Source organism: Zingiber officinale, chromosome 1B (genome assembly GCF_018446385.1).
Source record: "Zingiber officinale cultivar Zhangliang chromosome 1B, Zo_v1.1, whole genome shotgun sequence".
Classification (NCBI taxonomy): Eukaryota; Viridiplantae; Streptophyta; class Magnoliopsida; order Zingiberales; family Zingiberaceae; genus Zingiber; species Zingiber officinale.
In genome coordinates this window covers 141,950,167-141,968,578 of record NC_055986.1, presented here as the reverse complement: position 1 = coordinate 141,968,578, position 18,412 = coordinate 141,950,167, and the positions used below count along the sequence as shown (strand labels likewise).

General features: G+C 40.6%; 1 protein-coding gene across 3 annotated transcripts; it reads left to right on the top strand.

Annotated features, from left to right (window-relative positions):
* Window positions 1-11,768: 11,768 nt before the first annotated feature.
* Window positions 11,769-17,589, top strand: LOC121982546 (thiamine-repressible mitochondrial transport protein THI74-like). 3 transcript variants are annotated; one of them, XM_042535704.1, is made up of 6 exons: window positions 11,769-12,102; window positions 14,455-14,629; window positions 14,808-14,849; window positions 14,965-15,596; window positions 15,693-16,113; window positions 16,909-17,589. In XM_042535704.1, the coding sequence occupies exons 4-6, from the start codon at window positions 14,994-14,996 to the stop codon at window positions 17,211-17,213; spliced, it is 1,329 nt and encodes a 442-aa protein (XP_042391638.1). In that variant the 5' UTR covers window positions 11,769-12,102; window positions 14,455-14,629; window positions 14,808-14,849; window positions 14,965-14,993; the 3' UTR covers window positions 17,214-17,589. The 3 variants fall into 3 exon arrangements, with proteins under 3 accessions (XP_042391638.1, XP_042391646.1, XP_042391632.1); XM_042535712.1 differs by lacking the exon at window positions 14,808-14,849 and having other exon boundaries at window positions 14,954-15,596; XM_042535698.1 differs by lacking the exon at window positions 14,808-14,849 and having other exon boundaries at window positions 11,770-12,102.
* The last annotated feature ends 823 nt before the right edge of the window (window positions 17,590-18,412 follow it).

The following is an 18,412-nucleotide window of genomic DNA, read 5'->3' as shown; positions in this document are numbered from 1 at the left end:
AATTTTAAGTTTTTCAAATAATTTTAAGTTTTTAAAATAATTTTGACTTTTAAAAGATTTTTTAAATGATTTTGAAATTAATTTTGAAAAGAATTTTAAAATTAATTTTGAAAAGGATTTTTAAAGTAATTTTGAAATTAATTTTGAAAAGAATTTTTAAAGTAATTTTGAAATTAATTTTTTTAAATAATTTTATTTCTTAGTCATCTCACCCGATCTAAGTTGTCAATCAAGGAATCCTATAATTGATGTGAGATGATTTATTGTTGAATTCAAGGGTCTGGTTTAACTTTGTGTTAGATTCAGGTTTAGCTTTGGGTTCAACAAGTAAGCATTCTTTGGATAAACTTCTGGGCTATGGTGAGTCACAAGGAACTCATTAAAGTAACCATGCCTTCGAGGTTTTCCAAATAGTCCTACCCACTGAACTTAGTACGAAACCTTGGTCTAACTAGTTAGGATCCATTTAAGGGTAGCTTCGGTCAGTTCCACTTGGCCAATGCACCAGGTCGAAGCCATATCTTCCTAGTCATGCGATGCCCAAGCTTCCCTAACGTACTATCATTCAAAAAACTTCACCAGTACTGTGGTTCAAGTTAAACTTATCCCGTTTTTAATCTAATCTTAATTGCCCTGCCGGGTAATCTATTCTTGTTTTACCCATTCCGGGTAAATTAGGTTCAGTTACCCTGTCAGGTAGTTCAGTTGGAGGTGCCAGCTAGTTTGGATCCTCCATCTACTTTTCATAATTTTAACTTGTTGAATTTTGAATTTTAATTTTGAATCTGATTTTTAATTTTAGATTTTTAATTTAATTTCGAATATTAAATTTTGAATTTGATTTTTAATTTTAGATTTTTAATTTAATTTCGAATAAGTTTTGAATCTGATTTTTAATTTTAGATTTTAATTTAATTTCGAATTTTAATTTTGAATTTGATTTTATTTTAGATTTTTAATTTAGTTTCGAATTTTGAATTTTGATCGTTTTCATTTTAGCTTTCCCTGGATCACTGCCTCGATATGGTCTGTCGAGGTAGTATATTTGATCCTTCGGAACCCAGTATTGGCCAAGTCCAATTTGATTGATCAATTTGGACTTGGGGACCCATGCTTGGACTGATTTACTACTTTGTTTGTTTATTAAGGATAAATAGGATTTATATTTCTTTTTACTTTTATATCCTAATCCAGTTCTATTGTAGACGGCTCTTTGTGTTCCAAGAATTATATCCAAATTCTTGGATCCCAGAGAGAACTTTTCTAAAGTAATTTTTAAATCATTTAACTGATTTTTCATATTTGAATTTTCTTTCTCAAGTTGTTGTACTTGAGTTGAATCTTCAGTTAAAGATTTTGAGTTAGTTACTCCTTTAAGAATGGTTATTTCTTTTAAAAGTGACTTAATTTTCAAATTTGACTTGGCTAATTTGCGAAGTAAATAATTGACTAAATTATTAAGCCTAGGAATACTTACAGCGGAGTTTGGCCCTTCGGAAACGGATGCGGATCCGTGACTTTGCTCGGAGTCGGCTTCTGACTCGCTCTCGGATTCGCTGATCTGGTCCCGGGCCATCAATGCGAGTAGACTCGTTTGGTCGAGTTCGTCGTCTTCGTCCTCCGAAGAGGATTCGTCCCAGGTTGCCTTTAGGACTTTCCTTCTTCTTTGCTTCTTGGCTTCCTTTTGATTTGGGCAGTTGGCTTTTATATGCCCCTTTTGGTTGCACCCGTAGCAAGTGACTTCGAACTTTGTCTTTGAGTTCTGTTGAGCCTCCTTGGATTGAACTGCCTTCTTCAGATCTTTCTTGTTGAAGTCCTTCTTCTTCTTGTAGAGTTTATTTACAAGATTCACAAATTCGCTGGCCAGTTCATCTTCTGAATCTTCTAAATCGGGTTCATCTTCTGATTCTGATTCAACTTTTCGTCGTCCTCTTGATTCCCGTGCTCGACTCGTTCCTGCAACCAAAGCAATCCCTTTCTCGGATGGTTGTGCATTAGTTTGTTCATGGAGTTCAAACTCACTAAATAATTCGTCTAATTTTAAGGAGGACAAATCCTTAGAGACTTTATAGGCATCTACCATTGATGCTCATAGTGTACTCCTAGGGAATGAGTTAAGGGCATACCTTATTATGTCTCTGTTTTCTACCTTCTGCCCGATTCCATGTAGAGAATTCAGGATATCTTGAATTCGGGCGTGCAAAGAGCTTGCCGTCTCGCCTTCCTGCATTTTCAAATTGTACAGTTTATTTAGTAACAAATCACGCTTACTTACCTTGGTTTCCGAGGTGCCTTCGTGAAGTTCGATCAGTTTCTCCCATAGTTCCTTTGCGGAGGAGAATGGACCGACTCTGTTGAGCTCTTCTTTGGTAAGACCGCATTGGATGGTGCAGGTGGCTTTTGCGTCGGCTTCCACCTTTTTGATAAATGCTGGCTCCCAATTTTCACAGGATGTGGGCTTACCGTCGGTACCAGTTGGCAGTTCCAGTCCTGTTTTGACGATCATCCAGGTGTCGAACTGGATCTTCAGATATATCTCCATTCGCCCCTTCCAATATCCGAAGTCTTCTCCGGAAAATAGTGGGGGACGAACGGTGCTATATCCTTCTTGTTGGGCCATTCAGATCTAAAAGAACAAAAACAACAAGATCTATTCCAAGACTGAGTCTTGGATTATTAGTGTGGGAAGAGGAAAAAGAATAACAGGCTCAAGTGGTATTGACCAACTTTGAGTAGAAAATCGATTCGTGAAAATAAATTAGAATATAGCTATGAGGCTAAATTCTAATCGACTCCGAACAAAACCACAAAAAAAAAATTGTCTCGAATAGTGGTTGCACTGATTCAAGACGACCCCGCTCTGATACCAATTGTTGGATCGAGACCGCGCTAGAGGGGGGGTGAATAGCGCTCGTGGCTATTTCGTTCGATTCGTAAAACTATCGGAGTAAAATACGCAGCGGAAAATGTAAATAAACACAAACACAGAGACACGGTCGTTTACTTCGTTCGGAGCCTAAAGCGACTCCTACTCGAAGGCCCGTGATCCTTGATCGCTTCCGGTGGGCAAAAACTATAAGCTCGATAAAAGATTACAAGTTGAAGTACAATAAACGACAGTAAATAATTATACCAACAACAAAGAAATGAAGATTCGGAGCTCCTGGTCGTCGGGCACAAGTAGCAGCACTTCGGAACGTCGTTTGGAGCAGCACGTAGCACTTGAATCACTTAAGACTTGATATATTGAAGTGCTGGTCGAAACCCCCTTATAAAGGGTGTTCAAGGCGCCTTGAAGGCTGTTCAAGGCGCCTCCATGCTGCCGATTCTTCCGCACGGATCAAACTTGATCTGGTCGAACTTCATCCTCTCAAGGCGCCTTATAGCCCTCTTAAGGCGCCTTCCAAGGCGCCTTCTGCCTGCTTCAAGGCGTCTCCAGTGATGCTTCGCAGCCAGCTCAGCTTTTGCACCCGAGGCGCCTCCAAGCTCCATGGAGGCGCCTCGGACACTATTCATCCGAGGCTTTAGGTTGCTCCTTTGCACCTGCAAGATATGTTAGTCCCAAACACTATCCTGCAACACAAAGTTAGCACAATAAACATTATAAAAGAAGTATAGACTGTCTCCAGACTGTCCGAGTCTGACTTTGGGTTTCCGACCGAAAACCCTAAGTCGACCCGACGCCTACGGTTCCCTCTACGGGGAACGCGTCCTCACCTACTCCACTCAGGAGATTTACCTGTTGCCAGTCGATCCTCCAGATCGACTGGACTTTTGCTCAGCACTCGATGCTTCCGGACTTTCTGCTGGACATCCGCTTCCCGGCTAGTCCAGACTTTCACCTGGTTCGCGACACCAGGACTTTCCACCTAGGGTTACCACTCCCTAGGACTTTTGCCTGAAGCTATCTACCTGCCAAGACTTTCCGCATAGGGTTACCACCCCCTATGACCTAGGGTTACCACCCCCTAGGGTTTTCCCTTTTGCCTAACCGCAGCTAGGACTTTCCTGACATTCTCAAGCAGACTTATTAGATTACAAAACATCTTAACTTTGAATTCTTTGCCATTAACAAAACACGAGTTCGATCGTCGGATGCTTCCCACACCAACACTCTCTACACTCAAAACATATAATATGATTTTTATTATTAATTGAGATATTTTTACCTTCACATGTAGGGATGGCACTTGGTCCTCCATGTGACGTGGATGTAGAGGCTTCCTCTTGATCCGATAGTGATGATCCTCCATTAGATTTGACTTGACTTGTGGAGGTGAAAGCTACTTCATCCTCTTCTTATTTTGACCCGAATGTGGAGGCTTCTTCTTGTTCTTGATCCGGTGCCACCGAAGGTCGCTCGCCCTTAATCCTAGAGGTGGAGGATTCACCTTCTTCTTCATCCTCTTGTGCATGAAACAAGGAATATGCTCCTTCCTTGCTCTTTTGATTTCACTCCTTTGAGGATGAAGCTTCTTGGACCTCTTCTACGGAAGTTGAGCACCTCTCAACTTCGGAATTCTCCTCCTCTTGGTCTTGCTCCAATGAGTCACCCTCTTTGGATTCTTCTTGGTCTGGTACAGTGGAGGGGATCTCATGAATAGTTGCCAACTTGCTCCAAAGCTCATTGACATCCTTGAACTCTCCAATTTTTCCAAGAATGTGGCTAGGCAATAGATTGACCAAAAGCTTGGTCACTTTATCATTGACCTCACATCTTTGGATTTGTTCTTGGCTCCATTTGCTTTTCTTGAGGACTTTGCATTTGGAATTTGTTGGAGCTTCGAATCCTTCCATGAGAGCAAACCATTGCTCTATCTCCACCATTAAGAAAATTTTGATCCTCGATTTCCAAAGATCGAAGCTTGTTGAAACGTATGGTGGAGCCACCCTTGTGTCAAATCCAAGTCCATCTTGGAATTGCATCTTGAAGTTGAGCTTCTTGAATTCTTTGAATTTGATGAATTTGCTCCAACTTCTTCACCCTCTAGCTTTGCTTGTTTTGTTTGCCCCTTCCGGCGATGATTCTGGTGAAGAGCGGCCTCGCTCTGATACCACTTGTTGGGACCGAAATGTAGCTAGAGGGGGGGTGAATAGCTCGTCGCGTGCTCGCGGTCGGCGTTGCTTGTTTCTTCAAAGATGTGCAGCGGAAATATACAAGAAACAACACACACAACGCTAACAAGTAGATTTACTTGGTATCCACCTCCAAAAGAGGTGACTAGTCCAAGGATCCACACACTCACACACACCTCCACTAATAAACACTCCTTTTCGGTAACTACCGAAGGCGGAGAAACCCTATAAGTTCACACTATAAGGAGAAAGGGAAAGGATACACAAATACAAGCAAAAGCTTACAATGAGTATAGAAAACCCTAACCCTAGCTTTCTTCCTCTTTCTGTAGATCCGTCTCTTGACTTGGAAAAACCTCCAAGAACTTCAAGAACTGGCGGTGAGAACCCTGTGGAGAAGCTCTGTGATCGCTGGTGAAGATCGGGAGAAGTGGTCGAGAGTTCTTACGAAGGAATCGCACGCCTGCAGCCTTTATTTGCGCCAACGGTCGGATCCCGATCGATTGGGAGCAGATTGGATTGCTCCCAATCGATCAGGGAGGCTTTGGATTGATCAATGGATCGATCCAGAGTGCCTCTGTGCTCTGCGGCAAATTCCTGGATCGATCGGCTGATCGATCCAGCCTTTATCACGTAAAAACGCGCCACCCCAATCGATCCACTGATGATTGGGGTCTTTGGATTGATTCAGAGACGTTCTGTGCGCTCTGCGACTTGCCCACTCGAGGCTTGTCGCGGGGACCTTCCCAATCGATCGGCTGATCGATTTGGCATCAGCCAATCGATCGGCTGATCGATCCAGACATTAGTTTTTGCCCAAAACCAAGTCCTAAGTCCCCCAAACCAACATTCGGTCAATCCATGACCTGTTGGTACATCATGCCTAGCATCTTATCACCCTTGATCTATTAGGACTCCCTCACCAAGTGTCTGGTCAATCCATTTGACCCACTTGGACTTTTCTCCTTGTGTCAAGTATCCGGTCAATCTCTTTTTACCTACTTGAACTTTCACCAGATGTCTGGTCAACCTTGACCCATCTGGATTTTCTCCGTGCATGGCTTCACTCACCAGGACTTCTTATCTGTCTGGCTTCACTCACCAGGATTTTCAACTGCCTAGCTTCACTCACTAGGACTTTCACCATCTGCCTGGCTTCACTCACCAGGGCTTTCACTTGGCTTCACTCACCAAGATTTTCATACTGCCTAGCTTCACTCACTAGGACTTTCACCTGGCTTCACTCACCAAGATTTTCTCCTGCCTAGCTTCACTCACTAGGACTTTCACCTGGCTTCACTCACCAGGATTTTCTCTTTGCCTAGCTTCACTCGCTAGGTCTTTCACCCAGCTTCACTCACCAGGATTTTCCTTCTGTTTAACATCCCAGTTAGGACTTCCCAGTCAAGTATCTAGTCAACCTTGACCTACTTGACTCTTCTTCAACCAACCTGATCAGACCCTGATCAGAGGAGAATTACACCAAACAATCTCTCCACATGAACAACTGCACCTGCATTGTTCATGTGTCGTCTGCATGTATTGGCAAACATTGAAACCATGACCAAGACTCAAGCTTGGTCAACCAGGTCAACCTTGACCTAAGGGATATTGCTCCAACAAGAACTTCACAAGAGAGATTTGTTGAAGGGTGTCAAGACATGTGATCCTGTCCGAATCGCTGAATCAACGGACGCTGGGCACGTGGTGCTCTCCTTGTCGCTGACGTAGATCTTCGGCCGGTCGGACGACGCTCCGGCGAACCTACAAAGAAGTCGGGTCGGGAAGGGGTTCCCAGCGACGACCCTCCGACACTCAAGTCAGGAAAGTGGGCAACAAAGAGGTGGCTTCGAATATCTAAGAACGCATACCTCCAGCGAAGTATGAAGGCTCTTATATAGAGCTGTGGGGAGGCTCTGGCACACCTACCGAGGCGTACACGTGTCCTGGTACCATACCTTAGCATGGGCTTGTCAGAGGAACATGCCTGACACCATACTATACAGTCTGATCACCTCTTTGATGGGACAGCAGGTCCTTCCGTCGTACGATTCTATGTATGGCCTGGTCGTCGAACATGCCTGCTGTCAGAAAATGATGTTCCCTAATGTCCCCTTGCCCTTGTCTCCTTTTTCCTGACGCCAAGCATTCATCCGCTCGGCAGGCATAGGTCCGACCGGGCGTAAGTATCGGTCCGACCGGGTGCTCAGCTGAGAGTGTTCCACAGCAACGATGCTTTATGCTTCGGCCGAGCGGGCTATCCGCTCGGCCCGGTGACCCTTTTCACTATGAGCGTCGGAAACCCGCCCATGGTCGGGTTGCCTTCTGTCCGGCCCGGGAAGCTCCTGGCCGAATGTAAGGCGGCCCGGCATCCTTACGTTCGGCCCGGCATGCTTCCGTTCGGCGCGACATGCTTCCGTTCGGCGCGACATGCTTCCGTTCGGCGCGACATCCTTCCGTTCGGCGCGGCATCCTTCCGTTCTGCCCAGCATGCTTCCGCTCGACCCGACATGCTTCCGTTCGGCGCGACATCCTTCCGTTCGGCCCAGCACCCTTCCGTTCGGCTCGGCATGCTTCCGTTCGGCCAGGCATGCTTCCGTTCGGCGCGTCATCCTTCCGTTCGGCCCAGCACCCTTCCGTTCGGCCCGGCATGCTTCCGTTCGGCGCGTCATCCTTCCGTTCGGCCCAGCATCATTCCGTTCGGCCCGGCATGCTTCCGTTCGGCGTGAACTTGGGGTTGACCTCCACGCGTCTTTGACCCTCCGCCCATGAGGGTCCCCCGTCCTTACCACCGGATCAACCTGCAAACTTGAATTCTGTAAATTTTGTGTTCTTAGAAAATAAAGCAAAGTACAATTCAAGACGGCGACAAACAAGACGTAGGGGACTCTGGACTACGTACATACGGATCTCTAGGACCAGCCAGTGTTGGAGGGCACTTGTATTTTGTGAGTTTTACTGTTGACTTCTCACGAAAGGTCTGGGTATACTCTATATGTCACAAGTCGGAAATTTTTGCAAATTTTAAATTATGGAAAACTGAAGTGGAGAATCAGACCGGAAGAAAAATTAAATGCCTTAGGCCAAACAATGGGACCGAGTACACAAATTTAAAGTTTTAGGAATTTTGTGAGTAGCATGAGATAATGAGACATTTCTCAGTTCGCAGGACACCTCAACAGAACGAGGTAGCGAAAAGGTTGAACAGGACAATCATTGAGAAGGCAAGATGTCTCAGGCTGAATGCAGGGCTTGCAAAGAATTTATGGGTGAAGCGCTTAACATGACATGTTATCTCATTAATAGATCACTAAGGGCAGCACTAGAAGGCAAAGTATCAGAGGAAGTATAGACAGGGAATCAAGTAGATTACTCTTATCTTCTAGTTTTTGGATGTCCAGCCTATATGCACATATCTAGTGAGGAAATATCAAAGCTGGATACGAAGTCAAAGCAGTGCATTTTTCTGGGGTATCAGAAAGGAGTTAAAGGCTTCAAGTTTTGAGATCCTAAGGCAAATAAGGTGGTGATCAGCAGAGATGTGGTGTTTGAAAAGAAAACTATGCTACAACGTGCTCAGGAAGAAGGAAAGGAAACACCACAAAGCAACATGGAGAAAAATGTTATGTAGGTGGAGCTAGAGACTCATAACTCTGATGATTCTAGCTCAGAGCACACGGAGCATCGCACTATAGCTGGTGGCAAAACAAGACGAGTCGTAAAACCACCCATCAGATATGGATTCGAAGACTTGATATTTTATGCGCTTATCACTAGTAGCGGAGACCCTACATCTTTTCAGGAGGCGATACACAGCTCTGAGAAATATAAGTGGACGGGTGCTATGGCAGAGGAGATGGAGTCGTTGCATAAGAACCAAACGTGGGATCTAGTGGAACTTCCTGAAGGAGAGAAAGCTATAGGGTGCAAGTGGATATTCAAAAAGAAAGAAGCAATGCCAGAGGGAGAAGAAGTGAAGTTCAAGATTCGATTGGTAGCAGAGGGGTATTCACAGAAAAAAGAGATTGACTATGAAGAAATTTTCTCTCCAGTGGTAAGACATACGTCAATTAGAGCGGTGTTGACTTTGGTGGCAAATCACGATTTGTAGTTGGAGCAAATGGATTTGAAGATGACATTTCTTCATGGAAATTTAGAAGACTAGATTTTTATGTCACAACCTGAAGGATTTAGTCAGCCCGGACAAGAGTGGTTGGTTTGCAAGTTGAAGAAATCACTCTATGAATTGAAATAATCTCCTAGGCAATGGTATAAACGTTTTGATTCATACATGATTCAAAATGGATATAGAAGATGTGAGTATGACTACTGCATATATGTGAAGAGCCTTGAAGATGAATCACTGATTTTCTTACTACTATACGCAGATGACATGCTTATTGTTGCGAAGAAAATGAAAGAGGTTGATAAATTGAAGAGACTACTGAGTAAGAAATTTGACATGAAAGATTTGGGAGAGACCAAGAAGATTCTTGGGATGAAGATTCACAGGGATAGAGCTGCAGGGAAATTATGGTTGCTTTAACATAGCTATGTGGAGAAGGTGTTGGATAGATTTAATATGAAGAATGCAAAGTCGGTGAGCACACCCCTGGCGCATCACTTCAAGTTATCCAGTTCATAGTGTCCAAAGACGGAGGACGAGCTCTAAGAGATGTCAAAGGTTCCTTATGCCAGTGCAGTTGATTATATGATGTATGTCATGATTTTTACGAGACCAGATTTGGCGTAAGTAGTTAATATGGTAAGCTAGCTTCTCTCAAATTCTGGTCGACCACATTGGGATGTAGTGAAGTGGATTTTCAGATACTTGAGAAGTAGAACTGATTATAACATCATGTTAAGTAGACAACCGGAAAATCCTTTAGTTGTTGGGTATGTAGATGCAGACTATGCAAAAGATTTATATAACAGGAGATCTACTATAGGATACATGTTCACTGTGGCAGGAAAACCTATTTGTTGGAAATCTATGATTCAATCTATTGTTGCATTGTCTACTACGGTGTCGGAGTACATGACAGTAGCTGAAGTAGCGAAGGAAGCTTTATGGCTTACAGGGTTGGTCAAAGAACTAGATGTTCAGCAAGGTGGAGTCAAGTTGTTATGTGATAGTCAGAATGTTATCTATTTGACAAAGAATCAGGTATATCATGCGAGAACCAAGCAAATTGATGTGAGGTTTAACAAGATCAAAAGAGTTGATTGCTTTCGGGGAAATTCAACTTGAGAAGGTTCACACTGCAAACAATGCTGCAAACAATTCTACGGACATGCTGACAAAGGCACCACAGAGAAGTTCAAGCATTGCTTGAACTTAATCTATATCTCTAAATGATAGAGGAAGGAAGCTCAGACTCAGAGATCCAGATGGGGCTTTATTCAAATACTCATGTTCTTCGAAGAGGTGAATATTTATCAAGGTGGAGATTGTTGACGGGTGACTCATATTTGGATGAGATTAATGCGATGGATGTTATGGAAGAAAAATTTGTTAAGATTTTTTGTAATAAAATCTGTTACGATTTTATATAACAGAATTCTGTTACGATTTTTCATAATAGAATTCTGTTGCGATTTTTCATATAAAATTCTATTATAATTTTACCGAGTATGAGGTTTATGCATTATTTATAGAGATCATTGTAAACATATTGTACAACAATAATCACAAGAATTATGTAATATGCATGCTTTTCTTGTGTAGAGAGAATTCTAATAAAGTTTCGGCCATTATTTTGGAGTAGGCATGCCGCCGAATTACGGTAACTCTTCTTCTTTCTCTTCTTTATCTCCTTTCTTGTGTTTGCTCTCATTTTGTGCGTCTTTATCTTATTACTCCACGTGATCTCTTTTTTCTCTTCCTCTTCTTCCACGTGATCTATTTGGAACAAAGGGCTAGCTCCCATAATGGCACCATTTAAAATATAAATGGATTAATATAAATTCACTCACAATTTATTTTAAAATTATATAATTATTTGTATACTCCCTCATATTATTTTTTTCAATCTGAATAACACAATGAATTTGACTAAATAGAACTGCTTCCCCTATTGGACTTGGTCTTGGTCGTAAAATGGATACAAAGCATATAACAGAAAGATTATAAGACTAATAAAAATCATCACCGCAATAGTTAATAATTTTCCTTTAAAATATTGACAGAGGCAATCACCTCCTCTAAAAGTTATCTGAAAGTTAATAATATTTTTAAAAAATAATTAATGAGTTGTCTCTAAATTTATAAGTCATAATTAAAAATGTCTGTTAAAAGTTAATAACTTTTAGAAACAAATCGGAATTTGTCTCTCTAAATATATTCCTACTGAGAAATTCTATTCTTTTCAGAATGATTTATCATTTAACATTTTTTATAAAAATCGTTTTATTTCTCTAATACAAGTTTGAATATCAAAGGTGTTTTAAAATTCTTTTAAAGAATTTGAAATCTTATTAAATTGTGCTTAATTTTTTTTTAAAATACATTTGGAAATTCAAGATTTCTGTTATTTTATTCGATGTTATAATTAGTTTTATTAACATTATTATTTTTTTATCCAGCTTGGAATTGCAGATAAAAGTGAGATCCATTATTAACCGTTCGATTGCTATATTTATTTCTACATTAAACTAGTGTAACCGTTCGATCCATATTTTTGTTATTTTCAATCGTCCGTTAACTGCTTCTCGGAACCCAAGCTGTTTCTCTCCGACTAGAAGATCTCGCGACGTTTTTCGCCGAACTCATCTCTTCGGATCCCCTCTAATCCCTTCTTCTGATCGCATTCCTAGATCCACTGAATCGTTTTGGATTCATTGGCGAATACCATCTACTGTTTTTCTTGTTCCGGCGACGCACGCTTGCCATCATCGCTAATCGTCATCTATCATCATCTCCGGAGGGGAATCCACCGATTGCCACTCCTGAATTGTGCTGATCGTCTGCCGTCTCTTCATCGCTGTTGGATTTCCCTTATATATTTTTTTGGTTACAGATCGGAGGTAAACCTCTACCACTCTTCTATGCTTTAATTTGAAGATGAATGAGTTTAAGGGTTTCGTGCGATTGATAACGTTCCATCCTATTTCGCGTACAACTATTGCATCTTTTTGGTATACAAGTTATTACTTGAGTATGTTGGCTAACTATTGATATTCACGTCAGCGAGAATAACTGCAATCATGTATAGGTACCTGTTATGGACAGAATCAGGGCCATAAGGAACTAATTTCTTTGTATCTTTCTTTTTTATACAAGTATTTAAGTTCATGTATTCAGCTGTAGGTAGTAAGAGCAACCACTGGCGGTGTAGTTATTGTTCTTTCTGCATCTTTATTTTGTAAGGATTTCCTTCTTTGTAAGTACTAATTTTGTTTTCTTTGTGAAAAAAATCTATTAGTGTCATTAACTATTGAAACAAAATTGAATTCGATCAGTTTCCTATTATTTGATTCTTTCTATTCGTTGAATTTATATGAAGGATGAAGGATAATCTGTGGATATCAAGGTAGGTGAACAAGACAATACTGTAAAGTCGTTTTAGATTTGTTTGAATTCGCTTCTAAATATGCATCAACTGGAGAAGAATGCATGTCGGTGCTTGAATTTCAGAAACTCATATCGTTTGAATAAAATGGGCTTGTGGACTTCTAATGTGCTATGGATTACTTTGAGTTGTGATTCATGGAATTGCTTAACTTAGTTACAAGGTTGTCTGAATTAGGACTAATTGGTGGTCTTGTTGGGAGGCTATGCCAGGGGCTGAGCCACCAATTGGGAGTTGGGCTAATTGATGCCAAACAAAAATGGAAATGCAATTCTACAACTCAATGGATAACAAAAATGCAGTTAAGAATATTTTTGACACCATTAATTAACACAAGAACAACCATATTTCTGATATAGTTGCACCCACTCAATTTGGTTAGGGAACCACTACTAGGTTATCAGGTCTTAGTCGAATTTTTTTTAAGTGCAATTTTTTAGGTTCATTTTGGACTTGCTTTTCAAGCTGGATTCAACCTGCTTTTCAAGTCAACTACTAATTTGATTAAGCTGACCATGATTTGATAGGGAACCCTATATTTAATGGATCAAGCAAGTTGGGGTTTGGAGATAGAGAGAATTGAACTTTGTCCCTAGAGTCTACTGTTGGATCTCGGGGGGGGGAGGGGGGTTGAATATCGCTCGTGGCTTTCACTTTCGTTTTGGAAGATTAAGAGTAAAACGCAGGGAAATATATAAGATAATTGCAAACACGCAAACATCAAGTTTTTTACTTAGTTCGGAGTCTGGGGCGACTCCTACTCCAAGGGCCACGCTCGTTGAGCGTTTACTTTGGGCAATCACTATAAGTTCGCAAAAGTTACAGTTTAGAGTACAACAATTAAGTACAGTAAGAAAATATACTAACAACTTAAGAATAGGAAATTCGAAGCATCAGGTCGTCGGTGTCTTGCTACAGCTTTATCGGATGGCTCTTTGAGCAGTGCACGGAAGATAGATCGCGTTGTCGTTGTTTTTTCAAGCTACTGCTCGAGACTGCCTTATAAGGCCCGTGGAGGGTGCCCTCATCCGCGTCGAATTCACAGCGTGGATGAGCTCTGACCAAGTCGCTGCCTATCCACCTGAGAGCGCCTCCAAGCCCATGGAGGGCGCCCTCACACCAGGTCCAGGGTGCCCTCAAGCTCCACGAGGGCACCCTCGCGCTTTGCTGCGAGGCTGTCTCTATATGCGACCCGAGGCATCTCCAAGCTTCGTGGAGGGCGCCTCAGGTACTGTTCATCCGAGGCAAGGATGTCCAATTGGCTTCCTACAAAAATACGTTAGCCCAACAAATCAACATACTCTACAAAACAAAGTTAGCACAATATACATATGTAAAATAAAGTATTTGACAGTCATCGGACTGTCCGGTTCTGATTTCGGATTCCTGACCGGAAATCCTAGGTTGAACCGGCACCTACTGTTCCCTCATCGGGGAACGCGTCCTCACCTATTCCACCTAGGACTTTTGCCCGAAACTCTCGACCCGCAAAGACTTTCCGCCTAGAGTTAGCACCCCCTAGGACCTAGGGTTACCATCCCTAGGTTTTTCCACCTGCCTAACCGTAGCTAGGACTTTTGCCTAAGTACACTTAGGACTTTCCTGCAAACTCATTCAACCTTGTTAGATAACAAGACAACTTAACTTTGAACCCTTTGACATAATCAAAACACATATTCGATCGTCGGATGTTTTCTGTACCAACATCTACTTTTTTTTATTTCATGCCCAAATCCACAAATTATATCATTTTAGCTCCTAAGCTTTTAAAAATTGTTTCACTTGGTCATTTGCTTAACTTTTTCAGGTCAAGAAAGTGTTCCATGACACAATGCAATGATCTTTAGAGTCTAAGATGTCAAGTGAAGCAATTATACCAAAGGAAAAAAGTTTAATATTGGTTGCTGGCACTGGTTGCTTCAAGGTTGGATGTTGTTGGTTTGGATATTACTGATCAAGTAATTCAACTACGAAGTTCACAGGTAGATACTGCAGAGACTATATGATTAGTATGCCAAAATTTAACTTCATTACATGCCGATTTGTCAATATATGAAGACTTTGTTGGTGGACATATGCTTCCCTAAGCTATTCCTTTATTAGATTACGATTATGTAAAATACAAAGGGATATATCTAATCATTTTCTTTAATGTGTCAGTTCTTTTCTGAATCAAATTTACTTTGGACAAAGAAAAATGTGGTAATTGATTGTACATTAAGTTCATTTTTTTTTCTTTTTGATAATTATCAATATTGGTAATAGAAAGACCAGTGGAAGTGTTCATTATAAATATAACAATACAGACTTTTACCAGGACGATGGCATGAACTGAGTCAGTCTGATATGGATCAGCTGTGCGAATCAGTTCGAAAGTGGATGAAGGCAGATTCATGGTGTTGGACTTTAGGATTGATATATATTTTTGCAGTGGCCACAATATGGATTGCTGCAAGCTATATAGTACAATCTGTTGTTGACTCTGGTGTTTCTCCTTTCTTGGTCACTTATATCTGCAACTCATTATTTGTAATTTACATCCCTATTGTCGAAATTGGTCGGTATTTTGAGAATTCAAGTGAAAAATTTAAATCATGGTTCACATTCAAGAGTAATCCTGATCTTCAGCAATCTAATGATCTGGAGAATGTAAATCTTCTACAAGATGGTGATCATAAGGTTCATCCTCATGTGGTCAGTCATGTCATGGTGGAAAATACATCAGAAATTACTGTCAGCGTTCAAGATCCAGATAGCATACTGTATAACCGTAATGGATCAGTCTTTGAGCAAGGGCCAATTGTTCTCATTGATGATCACAGTAAACAAGTGGATTCAAAGGGACGTTGGACTCGTACTCGCATTGCTATAGTCAGCTTGTTGATTTGCCCCTTTTGGTTCTTTGCTCAACTAACCTTCAATCTCTCACTCAAGTACACTACTGTCACAGTAAATATCACCATTCATTTATCTATCATTTTTCTGTATAATTTTATCTATCCTATTTGTTGAAATAGTATATTAATTGTGTTTATTATTTTGCAGTCAAATACTATTTTAAGCAGCACATCGAGCCTTTTCACCTTCTTGGTTGCCTTAGCTTTCCTAGGAGAAACATTCACATGGCTGAAGCTAACAGGTGTTCTGCTTTGCATGGGAGGAACTATAATGGTGAGTCTAGCTGATTCGAAGAATGGAATCAATGTGGTTGCATCAAATCCTCTCTTTGGAGACATTTTGGCTCTCTTTTCAGCTGCTCTATATTCTATTTATATCACACTTATTCGTAAAAAGTTGCCGGATGAGGAAAAAGGAGAAGGTCAAGTTAGCACCGCACAGTTTCTTGGATTCATTGGTCTATTTAATCTTATCATATTTCTGCCTGTTGCTTTATTTTTATATCTCACACGATTGGAGCAATTTAACAAGCTTAACTGGCAACAATTTGGTCTTATTGTTGGAAAAGGTTTGCAGCAAATTTCACTCTCATCCTCAAAGCTTCAGTTTCCGTAGCTGTATGAGCATCTTTTATTTTGTTTTGTTTTGTTCAAACCTGACTATTATTTTTAAAAAAGGAACTTCCTTTTAAGAAAGAGAAACTCTTGTTTAGACTCTTAACATTTCAGCTTCTATGATTTAATTCTCTTAGAAGAAGTTAGTTTTCGATGCATGTTGCTCAAGTCATGACTCTTTCTATTTTGATGTGTTAAGAAGGATGATATATATATTTTGACCCAGCTTTACTGAAGTTGCCTATTTTTTTATAGATAGAAAAATGAAAATGTAGATGTTTATGCTTGTAATCCATTTTATCATAAACTGTTTCCTATTTGCTCGAAAACTCAGTAACAATTGTAGTATTTCTGAATAATGGAATAAGTTAAACAGATTTCACACCCTCTTAGTTGGTTTACATTTAAGATTTGGAGTTCTATAAAGGAAGAAATAGAGAACCAAAGTAATTAGCATATAATGAGAAAAACTCTGTTGGCACCCCTTCTCCATCTGTTTCTTTTCCTTCTCTTCAGTATGTCTCTTTCTAAAGTCTTAACCTCATCTAACAAGCAATAAAATTTGACATATAATCATACTATTCTTCAAGTCATGGATCCAATTGAGAATCTCCATATATATGATTGTATTTAGAGAAACTGAAGTTTTTATATTTCTACATTTACTGATAGCACGCACACATGCACGCCGTTGTTTATTCTACTCTGAATCTCCCATTTTATTTTTTCTTTTGATTTGGCTGACACAGGTTTAATGGATAATGTGCTCAGTGATTACCTCTGGGTGAAGGCTATGCAATTAACCACAACCACTGTCGCCACTGCTGGTCTCTCAGTTCAAGTCCCAATGGCTGTAGTCGTGGATACTCTCATTGGCAAAGCGCCTAACCTATTGGAGTGCTTCGGAGCTGTTGCCATTATGATAGGGTTTGTAGGGATCAACATCCCATCCAATGATTCACCCAGCACTCCAATCACCCAACAAGAAAGCATGGTTTTAGGCAATGCCCATCTTGAGTTGGAACCGAATGGAGGCACTGTCGATACTGAATGATGCCACAGCATTGTCACTTCCTTATATGTTCTTATTTCATGATCGTCAATCAACAAATATGTCATTTTTTTTTATCATTTTTAGGCCTTATATCTATTCCTATGGAGCTGAACAGGCAGCCAACAACATCAAAGACCATCCGAGAATATCAATTCAAGCAATCATCGGTTCATTGCTAAATTGGACAAAAACGGAAGAAAGCACCTGACGTTGGTAGAAAAATAGAGGAACTCTACGAATTCTTTTTCATTTCCACAATATGTTGTAATTGGATATCCATTTATTTGATATAAATTTGCTCATTGAGGTAATGGGCAGAAATGTACAGTCAATGTCATGACTCAAATTACTTCCAACCGGAACATTTGAGGAGAAATTTTTCTGCCATCATAACAATTCTGTGGGCATCTACTTGGCTAAACGAGGATCCACATGGTAGCATAGTATTCAATATTAATTATTAAGCATATAGAAGTCGATGTATGAAAGATAGGTGCACAAGTTATATTTAGAAGAAAAAATATTACTGTCATTCCAAAAGCTCTTCAAGCGCATAGCTATGGAACTCAAAAAAACAAAATTTTAAACTGCCGATGTACATAAGAAATTCATACATAGCTCTGCAGTAGATAAAATGAACGATGAGCTAAACCTATAAACCTTTGATTCAGTCGTGTGGCCTATCTTGAAGCAATTTAATAGCTTGAATTGACACTCTGGACGCTCGCATCGATTAAATCTAGAGAATAATTAGTAGGAATGCTAATAGTTGGAAGATAAAAATAGCAATAATTAGCATGCAATTCAACCATCATGTATATGTTAATATCAGGTCGTGAGTTCGATTCTCGCAACATCCCTTATTTTACCATATCTTTGTTTTGACTCCACAAGTCATCCGAGTTGATATGTGGTGGGATGTTTGTCACATGAGGTCACGGGATCGAAACTCAGGATAGTCGGGGCGTAAATCTCCGGTCCCTGTGCAAGTCACTCTACCTGTCACATGCTCGTTCAGGATGCTATGATTTACCTCCCTCGTGATGGCCTTGGGTCGGGTGCGGTGGAGGCGCTGAGGGCGAGCGATTTCGCCTTTTACCACATGTATATGTTAATATTTTTATAGTAAAATTGATTGACATTTTGGATTTTGTTTTTCTACTCTCCAAAGGAGAAACACTTTGAATATCAGCCTGAGT

Coding starts and splice junctions, on each gene's coding strand:
- LOC121982546 (XM_042535712.1), top strand. CDS start 14,994: ATGGATCAGCTGTGCGAATCAGTTCGAAAGTGGATGAAGGCAGATTCA. Junction 15,597..15,692: donor TCAAGTACACTACTGTCACA/GTAAATATCACC, acceptor ATTATTTTGCAG/TCAAATACTATTTTAAGCAG. Junction 16,114..16,908: donor TGGTCTTATTGTTGGAAAAG/GTTTGCAGCAAA, acceptor TGGCTGACACAG/GTTTAATGGATAATGTGCTC.